At 35.2% G+C, this 23,352-nt stretch overlaps 1 protein-coding gene across 3 annotated transcripts in view; it reads right to left on the bottom strand.

The window, feature by feature from the left end:
- SH3RF1 (SH3 domain containing ring finger 1) overlaps window positions 1-23,352 on the bottom strand; it is a 60,645-nt gene that overhangs the window by 26,397 nt on the left and 10,896 nt on the right. For all 3 annotated transcript variants that reach the window (XM_007429821.4, XM_088132461.1, XM_025167697.2), the window contains exons 3-5: window positions 6,584-6,859; window positions 5,344-5,439; window positions 2,068-2,370 (exon numbers count right to left, since the gene is read on the bottom strand). In XM_007429821.4, the coding sequence (XP_007429883.1) occupies window positions 2,068-2,370; window positions 5,344-5,439; window positions 6,584-6,859 (675 nt within the window). The remainder of the gene's footprint in view (window positions 1-2,067; window positions 2,371-5,343; window positions 5,440-6,583; window positions 6,860-23,352) is intronic.

Genomic DNA, 23,352 nt, shown 5'->3' with positions numbered 1-23,352 from the left:
CATGGGTGCCATGCTGGTTATGAAATCCCAGGATGCCCCGGACTCAAAGTGACCCAGAGGCAGATTAAAATCTCTAAAGACTATCAGCCTTGAGGAATCTACCACCAACCCAGCAACAGAATCAAGTAGCTCAGGGAGGGATGTCACTACACAACAGGGAGGCCAATACAACAGTAACAAATCCAACTTCCCCCTACAGCCCAACCAACTATGAAGTCTTACATAGATGATGCAGAAACTATGACAACCATCAGGTCTTCCTGGATGACAACTGCCACTCCTACCTGCAGCTCTGGGATTGTGACTAATGGCCAACAAGAAATCCAGGTGGGCACATCTATGAGAGGACCCCCTTGGGGCCATACAGGTCTTGGTTATACAGACAGGTTGACTGACTATTCTATTAAGTCATGGAGGAGGATGGATTTATTACACATCAACCTGGCATTTAATATCAGCAGCCAAAGACCAGGGCTGTCAAGGATCCAGTGATGTAGCATAGGAGTTGAATACAGAAGGTTGGAGTGGTGATCTCAGTGGGAGTAATCTCAGCCATCACACCTGATGACACCAGGAATGGCCTATTTTTAGGTGTCCATAATATGTTCCCCTGCCTTCCCTTAACTCCCTACCCATCACAGCCTCCCTTATGAACCCACCTCCACATTCCTAGGCCAGGAGGGAACCATCCACCCTACATCCACAAGTGCCTCCAAACCACAACCACTACCAGATGTTCCTGCCACCAGCATTCATCAGCCAGAATTCTAGGCTGTGAGACAAAACTGAACAAGACAGATACCCCTCAACCATTTACTCCTCAGAAACCCCCAATCCCCCAGTCCAGTCCAGAGTGGGCTGAGAGTAAACCTGAGAGGAGATAGATAATAGATAAGACAGCCCCCACTCCTCAGAGATGGAGAAAAATCCAGCCAAGTCAATACATCGGGTCCAAGATTAGGCCAGATGTCGAAGGAGCATGTAACTACCAGGCCAGAAATAAATGTCCCATGGATCAGCCCTGCCCCCAGATATAGCTCCAAGAAGCCAGGTTCCAGGCCATAGTCCTATGCCAGGAGGACCAAAGGCCTTAAATGGGGATGATATGATTCCAGCCGTTGCTCCTCCAAGTGGTCAAACTTGCTTCTGATATCACAAAAGCTCCAGTTTGCCTCCTGCTGCACCTTTCCAGTATTGCCTCTGACAGACCCCACCACAATCCAGGTTGAACTGCCACACTGAATTCTACCAGAGAGACCAGGCCTGTAACCAATCAGTCTACTTGGGTGGTCTCTGCAGCTTAGTGCTCCAAGTTTGATTATCCAAGTCCAACACTCCTGAGTTTCGCCCTCTTCAACTCACTCCCAAGAAGTAGGTCTTTCTGCATTAATCTCCAATCCTCCGGTTTCATAACTGTATCCCTTGCCAACTGGCATACCACTGTCACCATCACAAGAGCAATCCATTCAAACAATGGCATAAAAACGTTTGAGTAGTCCAAACAGTAATGTAAAATGCCACCAAACATAGCAGAGATCCCCCACTCAACTGACATTACCTGACACTCCTACACTCCATAAGCATACAATGTTTTGGGGTACCCAATAAAATTGGCTACTTTGTCTTCAAGGGAACCTGCACATCTTAGAAAACTACCCAAATTCTCCCCCAATTCCCAATTTGTGAGGGATGAACAATCCTTCCAAACTGTTTATATGTGGAAAATATTAACCCCAAATTTAAAAGTACCTAACATTATTCAAATTTTATCTAATTCAAGAATAAAATTATTTTACTCTTTAGCTAGAAAATATTTAAAAGAAATCCTATTTAAACTGGGGAAAAAACCTTATGTAAAAAGCAAGAACAGCTGTCTTCAGATTATAGTACTTAAGAATGCAAGAAGACTGTCCCTTAATGAATAGTTAAGGTTTGCTTCTGCATATTTTAATACAAGTATAAAAATAATTTAGGGCAATAATTATACCTCTTTTGTTTTGATAACCTTTTAAATTGTTCATTAAAACAGCTATGATATACCTTGATTTCCACTTGTATCATGATTACCTGAGAAGGTGCACTGCAAGAAAGGCCCGTAAGCTCAGTTATTCGTGCTGCAGCAGTTGGATTACTGGAGCTGATGAGGACAGGAGGGCTGATTTCCATTGAGTGACGATTCTGAGAAGACTGTGAAGCCTTATTGGACATGGTAAGGGAGGTAAAAGAATGGCGTTTTTTGGTGTTCTTCTTTGTATCAGTGTGCTTTTGCACTGAATTGCTATGGGATGTGCCAGAGGTGCCTTCTCCAGAATCTACTGTAGACACTGAGGGTTTGTCCAGTTCAATAAGTTGTTTTGCTGTTGAGTTAAACTGCAAGACAATGACACTTCATAAATATTAATGCTGTCATCTGATTAAAAGAAAAAAAAATGCACTAACTAGTTCCATTTTAATTATATATTGTACATTAAGAAGTATTTTTGTATCATTCCTGAATGTATTGTTATTTGTTATATCTGGCTATCTATATAAACGTGAGAAGAGAAGGAGAAATAGAATGCCCCTATCCACTCATCTTTTTCCTTTATTCATTGTTTAAAAATATTGAAAAAAAATCTCTGAAGTGAATTACTGCAATCATACTTGTACCTCTTGGACCAGAGCTAAATTCACCTTTATGTTTAATTACATTACAGCCACATACCACTTGACTTCTAAATCACAAAAAGCAGGATCAAAGTCTTTATGGTAGTCTGCTCAAGAGATATGTACCTCTAATCCCTTGGGGTATAAATAGATACAAAAAAAGTTATCCTACATTAGAAAATACACAATAAGGGAATTTTAGCTGCAATTAAATCTATTTAAATTATCAGAATTTTACTTATTTAGTAAATTTAGAATGTTTACAAGTAAAACTGAAATTTTAAAAAATTAAATACATTTTTTAAAGAGAAAAATTAATAATAGACTTCTAGAAAAAAAAATCACACAATAAATGCAAAGACTTCAGGTTATGTATAAACATCAACTCCTTTATTGCCAGTTATAAACTTGGAGGAGGAGTATGTAAAAGGCATAGAATCAAATGCCCCCTTAAACAAATTTCTTCCAAGAGTCAAGGTTATCACTGTAAAAATCTGGAAGTTAGCAGATAAAGAAGCTGGAACAGATGTATGCCAAGACTGATTTTTTTTCCTTCTCAGATAACATACCAAGACTATTGATTTGCAAGGTGACAGGCCGGCCAACTGAGATACTTGCACTGTTCTCCATCAAAAAAGTGATGTTAATAATTAGTATCCCAAGTTATCAATGAGATTAGATATCTGTGATATCAACTGACATTTCTTACAGTATGGTGGAATCATTAAAATTAAGGCAATCAACTAGTCATATCCTCTAATACATTATTAAGTCACTTAATTTTACAAGTATATCAAACTCTGGAATGCAGTGGAAATAAAATCTGAAATTGTATTGGGCATGACATTTTTATTTCTATTTTTTCAACCTTGATTTTATTAACTTACCTACTGACCCAGATTATCTAGCAAGCTTTCCTTTTTATTAAAATTCCTTTCTTTCCAGTACTGTATAATCACTCTGTACTTAGAAATTATTATAACACAGTGTCCAATGTAAGATTGGATAACAAACTGCATTAGTCCCCTATATTCTCTCAAATTTCTTCTTGAGAGTGCATCTGCTATAGCAATGTTCATTTCAGCAATAAATATTAAAATAAAACTTCTGAAAAACCAGAACAGCACACAGCACCAATGCCTCATTTTCCTTTAATTTCTGGCTGGGCAAGCTACTGCACAAAAAGATAGAGGTAAGCTTTGCTAAACCCATAATTTGGTTAGAGATTTTGTTAAGGATGTGACTCTTATAATTTAAACTTATCAGATTATCAGTGTTGGAACTGAATATAGGATAATTCTGAACAATTTGCTTCCTAGGGAATCTAGCCAACTTCATAAAAGTATTAGTATGACATGTGATTAAAATATTCTGAATACTGAAGATTACTGTGGAAATTAGGCAATACTCAAAAGTTACTATAAATCAGTTACATTGTATTATTTATTTCCTCATAAAGAGGTGAACATCTATGTCTGTCATGCAGATGACTGAGATTTGATTTCTTGATGAGAAGGGCGATTCAGTGGTAGAGCCTAGGTTTGATTTCTATATCTCCACAGAGATGCTGTTCAAAGAAGACACAGAAACAATCAACCCATATGAATTTCAGTACCAAGGTTAAATTCATCTAGATGTCTAAGGATGTCACTGTAGTGGAAATTTTGCACAGCTCACACATATTAATATCTGAAAACTTGTCATGATGTAATAAACTACAGACATTTGGAGCTGGCTTGTCTATAGCCAAAAACATACTAGCCACAGGGATAATGTCAGGTATTTTAAGATTTTATTTAGAAGCTAGCATACAATACATATTTTTAATAGACTTTAATTGTTAACAGTATACAAAATGAATCATAATAAGCTTTGATGTAAATTAAATTTTAGATGTCCAAGTTTAGCTAAGACCATAACAGCTTCAGCATTATTTTAGAGAATTATTGCTGTTAAATTATATCCTTTATTTAAATCAGATCTAGTTTTATGTGGTTCAAAGTGATGTGTGAAGTGATGGGAAAGCTAACCTACTCCAGCATATCACACCACAACATGTATTTTACATTATTACAGCCATATACAATATTTCAAAATATTAGACTGACCAGGCAAGTGAAGGCATGTCTCTTATCTGATGCCACTGTTCTTATTAGAATATTTAGACATAATTATAGTCATTTAACTTCTTCAAATGATATTGCATAGGAGTAAACTAAAGAAAAAAAATCTTTATTCCATTATTTTGATACTAAATAAATATTTTTAAATTGACAGGTACTATGATCCATCAGACACCAAAAATCCACTATGATTATCAACTGCCGGACATTAGCAAATATGCAAAGAGTGATCTTTTTACAATTCAAATGTAAGGACAATTTTTAATGAAACTTTCCGTCAATACTTCATATTTCTATCATCAGTTTTGAATGAATATATGACAATGTATATTACAAGTAAAGTCTCATTACACAACCTAATTTACCTGTGCACTCTATAATAAATGTTTCAATTTGCTTAAAAAAAAAGATAATGTTCTTTGATTAAATTCTACAAATTTTCCATTTGTCCATATTCTCCAAAGTAAAAGAAATTTAGGATAAATGTGTGTATGTTTGTATTCGTATGTATGTATGTATGTCTGTGTGCATATTCCCATTAATTCAACATTAAAGAAATTTAAGATTCTTTCACCTCAACATATGAAATAGGAAATATTCCAATTTTGTCAGCCAACATTCCTTCAGCCCAATTTTCATCTACTCGGCGAATCACAGTCAGAATATCATCCTGAATGTAAAAGAAGAAAATAAAAAGGTAGGAAAATTTCCCAGTTCCAATTAAACATTTTATTTTATTTTATTTTATTTTATTTTATTTTATTTATTTATTTAATAGACTTGTCCCCGCCCACCTCCCCACAATGGGGGACTCTGGGCGGCTAACAACATTTTCCTGACAAAGTAACATATTCAGACTAATTATTGAGATTTTTTTCAACAAGTCAGTTTGGATATTTTCAGATGAAAGTTTCTTTCAGTAGTATGTTCCTATTATTACCAAATTTTGAAAGCCATTCCAGAAGCTAATCAAACATCCATCAGATGAAATCCTTGCTAAGTAACAGCAACTCAACTGCATTTTTTTTCAGCATTAGAGCATACAATACATCTCAGTTCCGTTACTTATATGTCATATATTCTTAGTTGTTGTTTTCTTTAATGAGTAGCCACAACACTTAAATACCAACTTTTCAATGTATATACATGCAATCCTCTTAGGGATTAATAAACCAGGAAATTTCAGTATCAGAAAATGTCCATGATAGACACTAAAAAAACTGCAAGCACAGAGCAAGGCTGAAGATTTTTTTTGGCCTTTAAGACTTTGCTGGCTTTCATATCCCAGCACCATTCACCATTGGTTATACTGTCTGGGGCTCCTGGGAGTATTTTTTTTAAATTATATTTTAAGGATCACAAAATAGAGGAATCATAAGATTACTTGGCCCAACCAACCCACACAATAAAGACCCTAAAAGGTTCATGGTAAAACTATTCCTGGACCATGAAAAAATTCTACCAAGCAAACTAACAGCGTACCTTTAGAAACAAAAGACTGAAGACAGCAAAAGAGATATTGTAAAGAGTTATATTTTCATAAAAAGCAATAGCACATAAATTCTAATTTGTCTTGAAGAATCAATATGGTATAACAAAGTGCTAATCTTGGAAATAGAAGATGAGGTTCAAATACTATTTATCTAAGATAACATGTTTTAAATTCGAAGTATACCTTTAAGTTGTCACTTTGATTTCCTTCAGAAAAAGAGCAAGATGAAAAATTGTAATAACATTTGATACATGGGAAACTTGTAGATTAACAAGTATTTCAACATTCCTGAGACAATGTAAACACAGATATATATTTTTACCTTTGAAAAGGGTAAACAATCCTTGTCAGCTTCCTTGTCTTTAACTTCAAAGTCATAAAGTGCTTTGCACTGAGGTGGAGGTTGAGGTAATGGTTTAATTATCTGGACAAAATTGGTAGGAAAAAATCCATGGATACCATTAACTTCTCCATGATACCAATTTTCATCAACTTGCCGACGTAATATGATGATGTCACCTTTGCTGAATTTAAGATCTCCAGGCTCTTTCCCCTCGTAGTTATATAATGCTTTGGCACAAGGTAACTGAGGTACACCCTACAGAAAGAAAGCAGGTAATTTTTATAGCCACAAAATGTAAATAACCTACTCACATCTAAACAGAGGGAAATCAATCCACTAGGCTAAACCATAAGTGATGTACAGGAAGGATGAACATGATATATTAACTTGCAACTGTTGTTTACCCATCAGCTACTTTTAAAAGAAAAAAAAAAGATTAATACGTGAGCATATTATCTAAACCAATGGTTCTTAAACTGGGGGTAATTACCCCCAAGGGGGTAATTTGGACATAACCCGCGGGTAATGGAGCAATTGTAATTGCTTGTTTATGAATTGATGATCCAGTTTGGGACTGCTACTACCTCTGCGTGTGTAAAACAACATAGTCTGAGTTGACTTTTTTGTTTTGTTTTGTTTTTTGGTGGGGTAATGACATTATTTGAGACTGAGAAAAGGAGTATGGGTCAGTTTAAGAATCACTGATCTAAACTATATATTAAATAAACTAAGATTAATTATTTTACAGAAAAAGGCATATTATATAGATCCATTTATCAATATGGCTTCTCTCATGCACTCTGCAACATGAGAGGCAGTTCAGCATTATGGACTTCCACATTACAAGAGTGCATGTGAGAGCACTGTAACTACAGAGTGAAACTGGTGAATGTTACATATTTTTATTTTTAAAAAATCAGCCTTCTTTTCTCCATTTTCATGATGAAGTGCTATCTACAGTACAGTGCATGCATGTAAAGGGACAGTAAAAAACAGGGGCTCTGAGTCAAACAGCCTATATAATTCTCTGCTACCCTTAATATAAACAAAAACCAACTATCTGATAGTTTTCAAAGTATGGAAAGAAGTATAGACAATAAAACAGAAAATTGCAATTATACAGTAGAGAAAGGGAAAATATCCAGAGGCTGATTTGATGCCGGAGTCTGGAAAGTCCACACCATTTCAGTTTGCATCTCAAAATTCCATCTTAGGCTTCTGATGAAACAGATTAAATCTACAATCTATGGGACCAAGGACTAAGAAAAATGTAACGGCAAATCATCTCAACCACATGCATTTACCAAATAAAGAGAAACTGCAGTTTGCTTTGCCTCCAGGTGGCTTTTGCTTGAAATTGGCTACCCTTGAAAGCTCAAGGGTAGTACCATCAGCCAGGGCTCAAGGATTATAAGGTCACTGTTTCCAAGGTAGTCATTATGGTGAAGAGTAGGAACAACCTACTGAATGCAGATTTCCAGAGAATAGCAAGGAGAGATAAGAAGGCTTCTTAAATGAACAATGCAAAGAAATCAAGGAAACCAATAGAATGGGGAAGACTAGACATCTCTTCAAGAAAATTGGAGATATCAAAGGAACTTAGTGCAAAGATGGGCATGATAAAAGACAAAAAAGGCAGGGACCTAACAAAAACAGAAGAGATTAAGAAGAGGTGGCAAGAATACACAGAAGAACTATACAAGAAAGATCTTAATGTCCCTGATGTCCGTACTGGTGTTGTCACTGACCTTGAGCCGGACATCCTAGAGAGCGAAGTCAAGTGGGCCTTAGGAAGCATTACTAACAACAAAGCTAGTGGAGATGACAGTATTCCAGCTGAGTTATTTAAAATACTAAAAGATAATGCCGTTAAAGTGCTACACTCAATATGCCAGCAAGTTTGGAAAATGCAACAGTGGCCACGGGATTGGAAAAGGTCAGTTTACATTCGAATTCCAAAGAAGGGCAATGCCAAAGAATGCTCAAACTATCGCACAATTGCGCTCATTTTACATGCTAGCAAGGTTATGCTCAAAATCCTACAAGCTAGGCTTCAGCAGTATGTGAACCGAGAACTACCGGATGTACAAGCTGGGTTTCGAAGAGGCAGAGGAACTAGAGATCAAATTGCCAACATTCGCTGGATCATGGAGAAAGCACGAGAGTTCCAGAAAAACATCTACTTCTGCTTCATTGACTATGCAAAAGCCTTTGATTGTGTGGATCACAACAAACTGGCAAATTCTTAAAGAGATGGGGGTACCAGACCACCTTAGCTGTCTCCTGAGAAATCCGTATGCCGGCCAAGAAGCAACAGTTAGAACCGGTCATGGAACAACTGATTGGTTCAAAATAGGGAAAGGAGTACGACAAGGCTGTATACTGTCACCTTGCTTATTTAACTTATATGCAGAGTACATCATGAGAAATGCCAGGCTGGAAGAATCACAAACTGGAATTAAGATTGCAGGGAGAAACATCAACAACCTCAGATATGCAGACGATACCACTCTAATGGCAGAAAGTGAAGAAGAACTAAAGAGCCTCTTGATGAGGGTGAAAGAGGAGAGTGCAAAAGCTGGCTTGAAACTCAACATTAAAAAAACTAAGATCATGGTATCTGGACCCATTAATTCCTGGCAAGTAGAAGGGGTAGAAATGGAAGCAGTAACAGACTTCATTTATTTGGGTGCCAAGATCACCACAGATGGAGACTGCAGCTATGAAATTAAAGGACGCTTGATCTTTGGGAGGAAAGCTATGGCAAACCTAGACAGCAAATTAAAAAGCAGAGACATCGCCTTGCCGACAAAGATCCGCATAATCAAAGCTATGGTTTTTCCAGTAGCAATGTATGGCTTTATGGACCATAAAGAAGGCTGAGCACCAAAGAATTGATACCTTTGAACTGCGGTGCTGGAGAAGGCTCTTAAGAGTCCCCTGGACTGCTAGGAGGTCAAACCAGTCAATCTTAAAGGAAATCAACTCTGACTGCTCATTGGAAGGATTGATAATGAAGCTCAAGCTCAGATACTTTGGTCACCTAATGCGAAGAGAGGACTCTTTGGAAAAGACTCTGATGCTGGGAAAGATTGAAGGCAAAAGGAGAAGGGGACAGCAGAGGATGAGATGGTTAGATAGCATCACTGAAGCAATGAAACTGAGCAAACTCAGGGAGGCAGTGAAGAACAGGAAGGCCTGGCGCAATATGGTTCATGGGGTCACGAAGAGTCGGACATGACTTAATGACTGAACAACAACAACTTTTGTTTTATCCTTAGAACTTAGAGTCAAATGTAACTTGGAACAATATTGTTTGAGACTACAAATATCAGCAAAGCTATTTTAGAATGCATCTCCTACTCAATAAGCAGCCAATTAAATATGCTGCAGCAAGGAGCGAGAAATATTATTGAAACTTCATACAAGAGGGCAACAATGCTGTGATGGACAAATACAGCCCTAGCTTGTACAGAAAAACATTCTCAGCCTCTTCTGAGATTCACATATTCACAGATTATGTGAACATCATCATTATGACGACTGAAAGGAACATTTTGTAGATGTCAAGCTAAAGAGCAACAGAAATATAAAATAGCCTACTAAAATTTTCGCTGTACAGGTGAAACTCGAAAAATTAGAATATCGTGCAAATGTTCATTTATGTCAGTATGGCAACTCAAAAGGTGAAACCAATATATGAGATAGACGCATTACATGCAAAGCGAGATATGTCAAGCCTTACTTTGGTATAATTGTGATGATTATGGCGTACAGCTTATGAAAACCCCAAATTCACAATCTCAGAAAATTAGAATATTACATGACATCAACAACACAAGGATTGGAAATAGAACAATATCGGACCTCTGCAAAGTATAAGCATGCATATGTACTCAGTACTTGGTTTGGGCCCCTTTTGCAACAATGACTGCCGCAATGCGGCGTGGCATGGATGCTATCAGCCTGTGGCACTGCTGAGGTGTTATGGAAGACCAGGATGCTTCAATAGCGGCCTTCAGCTCCGCTGCATTGTTCGGTCTCATGTCCCTCATCTTTCTCTTGGGAATGCCCCATAGATTCCCTATGGAGTTCAGGTCAGGCGAGTTTGCTGGCCAATCAAGCACAGTAATCCCATGGTCATTGAACCAGGTTTTGGTACTTTTGGCAGTGTGGGCAGGTGCCAAGTCCTGCTGGAAAATGAAGTCAGCATCCCTATAAAGCTTGTCTGTGGAAGGAAGCATGAAGTGCTCCAAAATCTCCTGGTAGACGGCTGCGTTGACCCTGAACAGTGGACCAACACCAGCAGATGACATAGCTCCCCAAATCAACACAGACTGTGGAAACTTCACACTGGACTTCAAGCATCGTGCATTGTGTGCCTCTCCATTCTTCCTCCAGACTCTGGGTCCTTGGTTCCCAAATGAGATACAAAAGTTGCTCTCATCAGAAAAGAGGACTTTGGACCACTGGGCAACAGACTAGTTCTTTTTCTGTAGCCCAGGTAAGACGCTTCTGATGTTGTTTGTTGTTCAGGAGCGGCTTGACAAGAGGAATACGACATTTGAAGCCCATGTCCAGGATCCGTCTGTGTGTGGTGGCTCTTGATGCACTAACTCCAGCCTCAGTCCACTCCTTGTGAAAGTCCCCAACACTTTTGAATGGCCTTTTCCTGACAATCCTCCCCAGGCTGCGGTCATCCCTGCTGCTTGTGCACCTTTTCTACCACACTTTTCCCTTCCACATAACCTTCTATTGATGTGCTATTGACGAGCAGCACTTTGGGAACATCCATCTTCTTTTGCAATTACCTTTTGGGGCTTTCCCTCCTTATGGAGGGTGTCAATGATGGTTTTCTGCACAACTGTCAGGTCAGCAGTCTTTCCCATGCTTGTGATTCCTACTGAACCAGCCTGGGAGACCATTTAAAGGCTCAGGAACCCTTTGCAGGTGTTATGGGTTCATTAGCTGAATAGAGTGGGACACTTTGAGCCTAGAATATTGAACCTTTTCACACTATTCTAATTTTCTGAGATTGTGAATTTGAGGTTTTCATAAGCTGTATGCCATAATCATCACAATTATACCAAAGTAAGGCTTGACATATCTCGCTTTGCATGTAATGCGTCTATCTCATATATTGGTTTCACCTTTTGAGTTGCCATACTGACATAAATGAACATTTGCACGATATTCTAATTTTTCGAGTTTCACCTGTATATATCTATTTAGGTCAATAAATATTAGAGAATTTCTGTTCAAACTAGGATGAAGCCTCCACAACAAAATTGTTAAAGAAAATGAATAGGGAGCAATAAAAATAATTGGTAGTCAAATTTCTCTTTTCGATCGAACATTCTAGTATCAAAAGAAAACTAAGTAAAAGTTTATTAGACTCAATTTTCAATCAACAAAATAAGACATACACAGGCACCTTGCTGTGTGTGTAAATCAAGTTTTGATATTTTGATATTTTGAACTAGAAATATATATAGCAGATTAGAAGAGAAATGATTGCATATGTTTCAAATTTCAACAAAATGGAAAAAGTGTTTCTTCTCAAGGTTGGTATTTCAAAAATTGTGAAATATTAACCATAAACAAGATCTTAAATCAAATTAAAGCCTGCAGGCTAATTCTAAGCTTAATGAGAATCTTACAGGAAAATGATACCCATTCTAAATATAATGTAGACTGGACTTCATTTTCCTAACAGGAAATATATATAGCCACTCAAATTCTCTTCAAAAATACTTTGCTGATTAAAGGAGAGTTTATATCCATAAACTGCACGCACGCACGCATGCACCCACACACACACACACTCAACTTGACTGAATCCTTTTATATGAATCCAAGAAAAATCTGTTTATATCCTTTACACCATTCAGTTACTTGTTATTTTATTGTTATTGTTATTTATGTAGTCTTTACTGTAAACCACAAGTCACAGGGGAGAGGCTGTACTTAAAATGAAGAGGTGCTTTCTTAACTCAAATATAAATTCTTCACAGGAAAAGGCACCATAAGGTTCACAATCCTTCATAATTATAAAGCTATTGGCAAAAGTTAAATAAAATGTGGTAACCAGGTGTAGAAATAAATTAAATATGAACTTGTCAATTTACAGTATCAGAGATTTAGGAACAACAAAATCAATAAAGAAATATATATGTAAGGCAAGCATGACACAAATAAAAGTGTTTTCAACATGACTTTTATAACTTTGTTAAAACTGATAAAGCAATAATTATGACTATTATTATATTACGCTGTTAAAAAATTGAAGACAGCTTGCAAAATTAAATCTTCAGTCAGTAAAAATAAATCTTCAGTCAATAAAATTAACCCACTAGTAATCTTAAACCAATAAATATTATAACACTATTAGTTATAAAACATTCTATTAAAAATGAACTAGTGCCCAAAGCTGAGATGGTTGACCTCATATGTGTTTGAGACTCAAAATGAGTTCAGTTTCTTTCTCTTGAGTATGGAAGAAGGTGATAAATCTCTCACACTCTACAATTTTGAAAAGGGTTGAAAGGAAGCCAGATGTCTTGCCCTTTCAAAGTCTTTTCAAAATTAGAAAAATGAATTGCTTTTGTCCTCAAGGAAAACTAGAGAAAAACTTTTTAAAGGTAATATCTGTCAACATCAACAGTTCTACCATCTAGATTGAATATTAACCTACTATATGACATGTAGCTTTTAACAGGCACTAGGCATAGAAAGAAAATATTACTTCTGGATTTTATATCACTACATTCATGGTACCACATTAATAAAGCATGGATGCTCCCAGCAGTTGTAACAGAAATTAGATAATGCAAACAGGTATTTCAAGTAACTTATAGGATAATTTTCATGGAGTGCAGCAGCAATCATCATACACAGAATGTGTTAGAAATGAAGAACACCATAAACAATATTCACATTCAAACTTTATTGATACTAATACACCATTCTTACAGTGGAGCAGAACTGGTTTCAGGAAACCAAAAACAAAATAATGTCCATTTCCCTTTGGGCTCTTCTGTATAACATTCAATGAAAATGCATTAAAAGTAACCTCTAATAAAATCTATGTCACTGTTTCAAATTTACAAGACCAATATTTTCAGAAGAACTATTATTTTTCGATAATTTTAAATTTTTCAATAAAAGCACAACATGAATTTGTATTCATATAAAGTTCTGGCTCTATGTGCTTTTGATCATTTCCATTTAATTAAACATTGACTTATGTTGCATTTCTTAATAACTACATTACTTCTATATAGATCTTAACTTTATAGCTTTCTTTGTTTCAGAAAATGGGTTGGAGGCAGAAACACTAAAAACTATGTCTAACTCTGAACTGCCTGGATTCAACCATAAATGTACTAAATAAAGTTGCATGTGTGCTAACTTTAATTTTCTCACCCTAAATTTCACCTCTACAAACAGATAACACAAAAACATCATTAGTAATTAATACAATATATTTGTTTTATATAGAGAAAATATAACCTTTCCATATAAAAAAATAATGCACTCTTTCTTTGATTACTAGAACATGATCCTTCTTGAAGACAGTTTGAAGACTTGAGGTAGTGCAGAATGTTGTAGCATAGCATTCTGCACTAACTGGTGTGTAGTCCAAGCAGGTGATTGACACTGTCTTGTATAAATTTGCCTTTTTCTTTTAAGACTTTAATTTGGGACACTAGTAGAAATCCTGGTGCCCATGGACACCATGTTGCTGAACAGTGAGCAATGATTTAGAAGTTAGAAAGAAAATATATTTTATTTATATTGTTAGCTTCTTATTTCTAGACTTAAAAGAATTATTTCTTGAAGGCTTAAATTGCAATGATTGGCTTGACAAAATCATTTAGAAGAATTTGGCATCCAGGGACTTCTGGGGGAGGCATGGAGAGGTAAATGGATCTCTGGGAGAGTGAAGACGACAACTGTGGCAAAGACCAAAAAACTGGTGGGTAGACTGCTTCTTTGGAACCTCTCTGAACAAGGAGAGGATGGGAGATCATCCACATATACTCTGGATGGCTACTCTTCGCAAGGAGACCACAGGACAGCAGTCTCCCATGGGTCTGAGTGCTGGGAGACAGAGGGATCAGTAATCAAGCTCACAACTGCAGCGCAGCCTTTTAAAGGACACTAAGTTTGCTAACTTCATTTTCTAATCACTTCAAAAACTGCTTATTTAACCATCTTAAAGCTATTAGAGATCTTCAGAACAACAAATCTGAAAAGCTACCTGAGTCCATCTTCATTTCTGAAGAAAAGAAAAATTAACTGTAAGTTTAAGAACTTAAAGAATTTTAAATAAACAGCAAAAAGCTAAATAAGATTTTGAACTAAAAAAGTTATAAATGAATTAAGAGTCCAGGCAAATTTGGAACACTGAAACTTTTACTATAAGATTTTGGAACTAGCTATATAAAATAAACAGCTTTTCATGGGAACCACAAAAATTATTATTATTTTGTCTACTGTAAGTCATAACAGAGTTTAGAGACTTTACAATTTAAATTGGACACTAGAGGGGTTTAAAGATTCCAGGCAAAAAGAAAAAAAACGTAAAACCTGCTTTTATTTGGATCAGTATTGGGATTTACAAAATGATATAAAACACTATAACATTTGAAATGCTAAAGGAGATCTTCGAAGAATGGAGCCAGAAATTAATATCAACAATATCAGTAATGATGTCTACTTCTATGGATAAGCTATGTTCAAAAGATGTTAATGAAGGAATGGCAGATGTGAAACAAAACTTGCTTGATGCAGAAATAGTAGAATCAGAAATAATGGATTCTGCATTTTGCATTTCTGCATCTGTAAGTGTGGATTACAAGATAGAGAAGGCATTTAAAGTGGAAATACAAGTGAGAGGCCAAGAGAATGACCCAGATAAGGAATCTTTACTGGATCTACAAAAGAAGCTGGCTGAAGCTTTAAAAATTAAAGGGAAATACTAATGATAAACTGAGAGAATGACCTGAATAATGTCTTTTTACTGGATTTATAAAAGAGGCCTGTTAAAGCCTTGAAGAAGCCTTTGCAATGGGACAAAGAATTGAAGACAGATCAAATCCTATGACAATATTTGAATGAATTAAAGATTAAGATTTTCAGGAGTAAAAGGAAAGAATATAGCTGGTTTATTTGATCAAGATTAAAAATCCACAAAACATCAACTTTCAGTCCTGATATCAGCAAAAAGTCCATAAAGGGTTGCCAGAACTTTAAAAAAACATGTCATTTTAACCTTGTTGATAGATTATGGATTTGCTTATAAATAAGGGATGGGTTATGGGAAGAAGAGATATCTGTTTGTAACCCTAAAGGGGGTAAAGAGCTACCAAACTTGTTTATACTTGTTGTGATGAGGATTGGAAGTAATTTCTTTATGTATTTCTTTTTTTTTATCTCACTCTTTCCTTTTTCTTTTTTTCTCCTTTGCACTTTTTACCTTCTCTGAGTTTATATTATTTTTTATTACTATAATTAAAATCCACAATAAAAATTATATATAAGAAGAATTTGGCATCCAATGTTTGGTTATCTATGTGGAGATGTCATATACATACATAAGAAGTTTAGCATTCACCTATCAGGAGATTGCATACCTAAATTTACCATCTGCTATTACTACATTAAATGCAGAAAAAAAATCAGTTCTCTTAGGCATGGTTAAGGAAGAAAGACCTAGCTGTAAGTTCATATACTTTCTTCTTTTATGTGATTTCCCCCTAGTCATGTAATTTGTGATTAAGGCTTATGCCTGTACTAACCTGGAATTTGAAACTACTGTAGCTCCAAGAACTCAACTATCATTTTAAAGGCTATGGTTAGTGCTAATGTTAGCCTAAACTTCTGTTAAACCCGGTATTTGCATACTTTTCTTGATTTCTGTAATGGATTAGAGCTCTGCATGTAGATGGCTACTATTAAAAACAGAAACTTTTTGAAATACCAAAATATAGAAAATAACCAAAAAGGAAACTTTCAGTTTCATAATACACAAAAAAGCATTTTTTCCACTATGCATATAGTTTGTTATTGTCATTTCCCACCAAAATTCCCACTTTTATTACTTAAACATTCAGCTTACACATTATTTATGAAGCTCCTCAAATTTAAAAAGTGATCTTCCATAGGAACTGTTATTTGTAGAAATGGAGGATGAAAGTTATATAAGCTAATTATATAAGTATATATGTTATCAATTTATGACAAATATATCTATATCTATATCTATGTTTATAACTTATATAAGAAAGTTATACAAGCTAATGCACATGTTACTTGAAATAATTGTTTTAAGATATCATATAGTAAGATTCTTGCTTGCCATTTTGACTACACATACTAAACAATTTATACTATCAGAGCTGACAATCAGAACAAGGTTGTTAATTGTAGAAAACTTTATATTACATACTATTTGAATATTAATATTCCCATTATCAATTAATTAAAACTGAAATGTCTATTGAAAAATGTAAATGAGTTGTCATATCTTACAACTAAATAAGTTAAAATGTATTATTTTGTTTTAATCAACCAAATATTAACACTTGGCTTATGTATTAAATATTTTACTCTTAGACAATCTATAGTTTTAAAGGATGCTTGTGTGATTTATGATGTCCAGAGTAACACCATGACCCTGAAGTTCTTTTTTCTGAACGCTAGAGTCCTGCCTGACCACAACTACTGAAAACTAGTAACACAATTTTCTAATATTTTGAGGTGGGAAACATGCAAATAGGTATGGCAGTTTAAAAAAACAAAGAATTTCCCCAAACCATGGGAAAAAAAGAAAAACTAAATATGCATCATTGTCTTGCCCACTGCAGCCCTCAGCTTCCTCAGAAATGCCAGCTCCCATTTTAAGAGGTATAGTATACAATGCAGGCATATAATAGACAATGCTTGGATAATTTGTTATTTTCAATTAGATTTATTTAATGACAAGGAAATGACTTTTCTTAGCACACAAGAAAATGTTCCCATAGTCTATTTTACAAATAGCTGCTTCTGTCTAGAGCTGAAATGACCTTTGTACCACCACCTACTTTGTTTCTTTTTGGAATACCATCCATCTTTTCAAACACAATTCTATTCATTATTCCATTATTTTGTCTTGTTGCATTTTTCTACTATTGGAGAAGTAATGGGTATATTTGTACAAAAAAATGAAGTTTCAACTTCTTTCACAGGACAAACATTACATAAAAATGTTGTCATGCATTGCAAATGATTGTAATATCTACTACTGAAATACCAACAAATCAGTATTTTATTTTTATGTGCCCAGTTATAAAGCTATTATAAGTTGCCCAATTCTAAAATGCCAGCAAACTCCCAGAAGCCAACAGATTTTGCTTTGTGCCAACACCTGACAGATTAATACTACAGGATATAAATCAATCTTCCAAGGTACAACTATGAAGGGCTACACTACCTCTGACAAATTAAAAAGCATATGCATGCTCAGTACATTATATGCTGACCAAAAAAAACCCCAAACACTTTTATAACCAGATAAATGCCTATTTTCATTTATACTGAAAAAATTAAATCAGGAAATTAAACCCCATCTACGCTTTCCCTATCTCTCTCAGTTCACACATATCTTTCCCATTATGTACCTACTCCTTGCTGTGAAATCCCTGCACTCTTCTGCATACATTACAGTCCTTAGCTCATTTCTAAACTTGAAATTCAACATGAAATTATTAATGGAACAAACTAATACCTCCATATATGAAGATACAGGGAACTTAGAAGCTATAAAAAGCTATTCTATAGTGTTCTGCAAAGGAATAAAATCCTCCTTATAGTGACATAAGACACTATACTGTGTGTCTATTCTAAAGTTTTCTTAATAGATCAAAGGAACTTATACTTGTGTTTAAAGGCAAAAAGAATTAATTAATAAAAATACATAACATGTGAAATTGTCCTATATAAGAATATTTACTGTATAATTCATACTTGTCCTAGATGCTGACTAGAAAAATGAATAAAGAAATATATAAAGAAATTTTGAAATATAGCTTTATCAGAATAAGTGTATATAAATAACGGTAGGCACTCTTTTTGGATCAGTGGGCAAACGGAAATTTTGGAACACACGGTTCCTCCCACATAATGGAAGACTGCCTATGAAGTCTCCAGGAATTTTATCCCCACGTAAAATATTGGACTACAGTTTCTCAAAGGGATATTTTTGTAAAATGATTATGCTGGAGGCTGGTGCTTTATAGCAGGCCAGATCCCTGCCCAAAAGGGGGAAAAATATTTTTAAAAAATCAGGCAGGGTACGTGCCAGGGAGTTACCCTTGCACAATTTGGTCCCTAGAGCCACTACATTGCTTACCCAAAACAGATATTTTTAAATCACGTAAATGTGTCTGCAGCAAACTCTGATTATGTTAAACATTTGATTCACATATATAAATATATCTAAACATTTTGCCACTGGATCTCCTACTTACCCTCTGGACACCCATGTCTGAAGATTTACTGTGTAGAATAGCCATCTAGGACAGCAACTAGGATTAAGCTGATTTCATAATCATCCCCAGGAAAGGAAGCAGGTTACTCCTAATGTCTAGTCCAGGATATAAGTTTTCTGCTTTCAAACAAATATAATATCTTGCCAATAAATATTTTTGTCAAAGAATTAAACAAATATTACCTAATGCGGACAGAATAAATGATAACCTTGACAGAAGCTGAAACACAAGCTCTCTTGGTTTATCATTTAAGGCAGATATAAAATAGTCTAAAGTTTATTTCAGTCTCCATTTATTTGGAGAAGGAAGGAAGGAAGGAAGGAAGGAAGGAAGGAAGGAAGGAAGGAAGGAAGGAAGGAAGGAAGGAAGGAAGGAAGGAAGGAAGGAAGGAAGGAAACCTATGACCTGTTAAGAGAAGCCCCATCTTCCATGGAATACTAGTGTCATCCAAACAGATTCCAAAAGAAGATATCTAAAGCTATACAGACTGTCACAGACTGGCTGGGCTTGAGATAGGAAAAATTAAAACAGAAAACAAAAAACTTCAAGTCAGAAGAGGAAACTGTCATTTAAGAATAAAAAGCATGACTCTAAAATAAGAGCATTATATCTGAGAACAATTTATAAGCTGAAGGATCCAATTCTAAGAATATATCATTTGCAGCCTGTAATATCAATTTGTTTAGAACTAAATCTGCTAAATAAGCTTCCTGGAATACTAAAGATGGCAAGGCAATGCAAGATACTACTGAAAAGATACTATGTCAGCAAGAAGCCAAACAATGTTTTATAATTAGCCTGAATGTTGCTGCTCCATCACTAACAAAATGCATTATGCTTCATTATATACTACAGATTAAAGTATTAAAAATGATCACACAAAGAGAAAATTAGTTAAGAACTCATTTTTATGAGTTTAACATTTCAGTGAAATCCCAAGGACCTTCAAAAGAAAAAAACTGCATTGAAGAAAACAGGATTTAACATTATCAGTGGAAATTATCTCCTTGTATTTGTTAACTACTGAATTATGATGTTTTAAAACAGACCTATGTAGGCTTGGGATAGTTTTGAGTTATAAATTTGTAGGTATCTTATTTACTCTAAATATGTTTTTCTTAAAGACTTGCTAGAACAATTAAAAACAATAACTGAGACTGCAGTACAGCAGACATTTTCAATTAACTTTAATACTCATGATTCATTTAGTTTGAAATACTTTATCAACTAAATCAAGCAAAAATAGTCCAATATAATTTATTCAGAAAGATGAGTAAAATGAGTAAAATTGAACAGTTGAAAGTTTATATAACAATCAGATACAAATTATCCATACACCCTATTATGTATGGATCTTCTATGATAAATTATACTAATCTTTTTTTTGTGCCTCAATGAAGTAACAAGAACAGATTAATTTTATATCTTGGATAGACTAGAAGTCACATTAACTGTATATATTTTAAGGGTCTACAAAGTCTAATGTTACACACATATAAAATATATATATATTAACAATTATTCTCAGAAACCTGCCCTTATGATGTTAAAATTATTTCTTCTATAGAAAAAAATAATATAGATTGATCTATTGTTATGATTATGTGCCATCAAGTCGTTTTTGACTCCTACTGACCTATAGAAGTCAATACTCAGATATCACACTTTCAACCCCTGCCCCATTCACAGCATAAGACTGAAAGATAAAGTAAATAATGAAAAACGTGTGTAGAAACTAGGAACCTAGGAAATCCACCCCCCCCAAAAAAGGTGAGATCATTTTCAATTAGATAACATACAGAATACAGTATTTAAATATTCCTTCCACCATTATTTCAGAAGCAGCAAGAATGCAAAATGTGGCTGCCTGACATTGCAGGGGCCCTGAATGTATCTTTGACAGTCTCCAGTTTTGAGATGAGAATGCTTGGGAGCAGGTATCTTTGAGCATGTAAAATATATCCTTACAGAAACAATAAAAGTACAACTATGTTGTAAAATGCACCTATTAAAAAAAAAAAACCTACAAGAAATACAATGAATAGCTATTATTATAGAGTTCCCATCCTTGATATGTAAAAACAATTATTTACCAATGCATAAAGTTATCCTTCAATGACTTGTTATTAGAGGTAACAGTATCAATAACATCTGTTTACAGGTAGTCCTCGACTTACGACTGTTCGAAGTTACGACAGTGCTGAAAAAAGTGACTTATGACCGGTCCTCACACCTAAGACTGTTGCAGCGTCCCCGCAGCCATGTGATCAAAATTCAGGTGCTTGGCAACCGGCATGTATTTACAACTGTTGCAGCATCCCAGGGTCATGTGATTGCCATTTGCAACCTTCCCAGCCAGATTCCGACAAGCGAAGTCAATGAGGGAAGCCTGATTCGCTTAATGACAGCTTGTTTTGCTTAATGACCACAGCAAAAAAGGTCATAAAATCAGGCACAACTCACTTAACAACCACATTGCTTAGCACCAGAAGTTCTGGTCCCAATTGTATGAATTTCGATCACATGACTGCAGGGACACTGCAATGGTCATAACTTTAGCAGCAAGAAAACAGTAAGCAGGAGTCTGTACACTTTAAAAGAATTTGCTGGGAATGTGGAAGTCCTTCTCCCTCTAGCAATGCTGATTAGGAGCACTGGAATACAGGATGAATGGGCAACTCACGCATATTCAGCCACAACCACACACCCAATGCGGCAGGGGAAAGCAATGATTGGCAACCTCCCCCCCCCAAAAAAAGTATGGGAAGAGGTTAGCTTTACTGAACCCCATTCAAGACTAACAGGATAGAAATGAGTGTGTATGTGTTTATGTATACATTGTGTATATGAAACTATGCATATATAGCTCCCAATCCAGAAATCAATTTAGCCTTCAGCCCCAAGCACCTTCCACTCTTGCTATAAAACTTGCTTTTTTGGACACTGTGAAACAGTATGCAAAAGTAGCAGTTTATATATATATATATATATATATATATATATATATATATATATATTTTCTGTGAAAAACTACATAAATACAATAAATTTTCTTTGTAAAACAAAAATATTAAATTAAAAAAAAATACTTCGGAGACTTAAGTACTTCAACAAGATGCAACCAAATTAACATTTTTCATGCCTGGAACTAGAAAACAAGAAAAAAAAAAAGATAGTCATAACTTTGTTTTACTTCCTACAAAGAAGGTATACTTGCATTTCCAAGGATTAAAATGGCAGTATTTCCTGGTTAGAAGTAATTAGTGTTTTGCAATGTAGTAAAAAGTTCAAGCTTATGCAGACCTTGAGAGAACAATAGTTACTAAGTTACATTGTGGTCCCAGAAAACGCCCTCTACTGTTTTATTAATCTCAAATAACATTCTTCTGAGGAATGTAAGCTTAGCAATGCAATCCTAAATATGCTGTTTTTACAACCTTGTTTACTCAAAAGTCCCACTGACTTCAATAAGGCTCATTTATTAGTAAGTGCTTTTAGAACTTCAGAATTAATGCAATTTAAAAAATGGCAATAATTGGTAGGGTATTTTTTAAAACTATGTCAGTGACTGATGTGTTAATCTCTCCAAAATAACAATTATAAATTGTTTTCTCCAACTTTTCATTGGCTTAGAAAAACAAAGAAGTACAAAAGAATTCTTTAACACAGAGAAAGAAAGATGTCTTCTGCCAGCCTCAGTTCAAATTAAGCCCTCAGGCTCTAAAACACAATAGAAGTTTTCATGACAAACATGCTGCTTATGTATTATCCAAAGCACTGAGGAAAATGCTGTTCTAGTATTCAGTCTAGAAACCCACTCAGTGACATAGAAAAGTTTATTTTAAACCATTTTCATTTAAGTCAAACTGTGTTTCAATTGAAGGATATACCATAGCACTTCAACAAAGTAGACAAAATTAATGTGAAGGCACCAGTTGTCAGTTAGACCTATAGTCTAAGCTCTAGTATTTAACAAGGCACCCACAGGTGCCAATCTCTCTATGAATATCTCTCTAAATCTCTGCCAAGCTCTATGTGGCACCTAATTTTTCACTTAAATTTATTTAATTAAATAAGCAGGAAGCTAGCATGCTGCAAAGCAAAACAACAGCCTCAATATTGTACTATATTTCTAGGAATGTTTCTGTGCCACAAATATACCCAAAAGATTTTCATAAAAAATTAAAGATTATAATAATTGTAGTCTAGTAC

This window comes from Python bivittatus, unplaced genomic scaffold (assembly GCF_059951505.1).
Source record: "Python bivittatus isolate LINGU-HERP-01145 unplaced genomic scaffold, Pbiv_v1 ctg000070_np1212, whole genome shotgun sequence".
Lineage (NCBI taxonomy): Eukaryota > Metazoa > Chordata > Lepidosauria > Squamata > Pythonidae > Python > Python bivittatus.
This window is presented reverse-complemented; position numbering and strand designations above follow the sequence as displayed.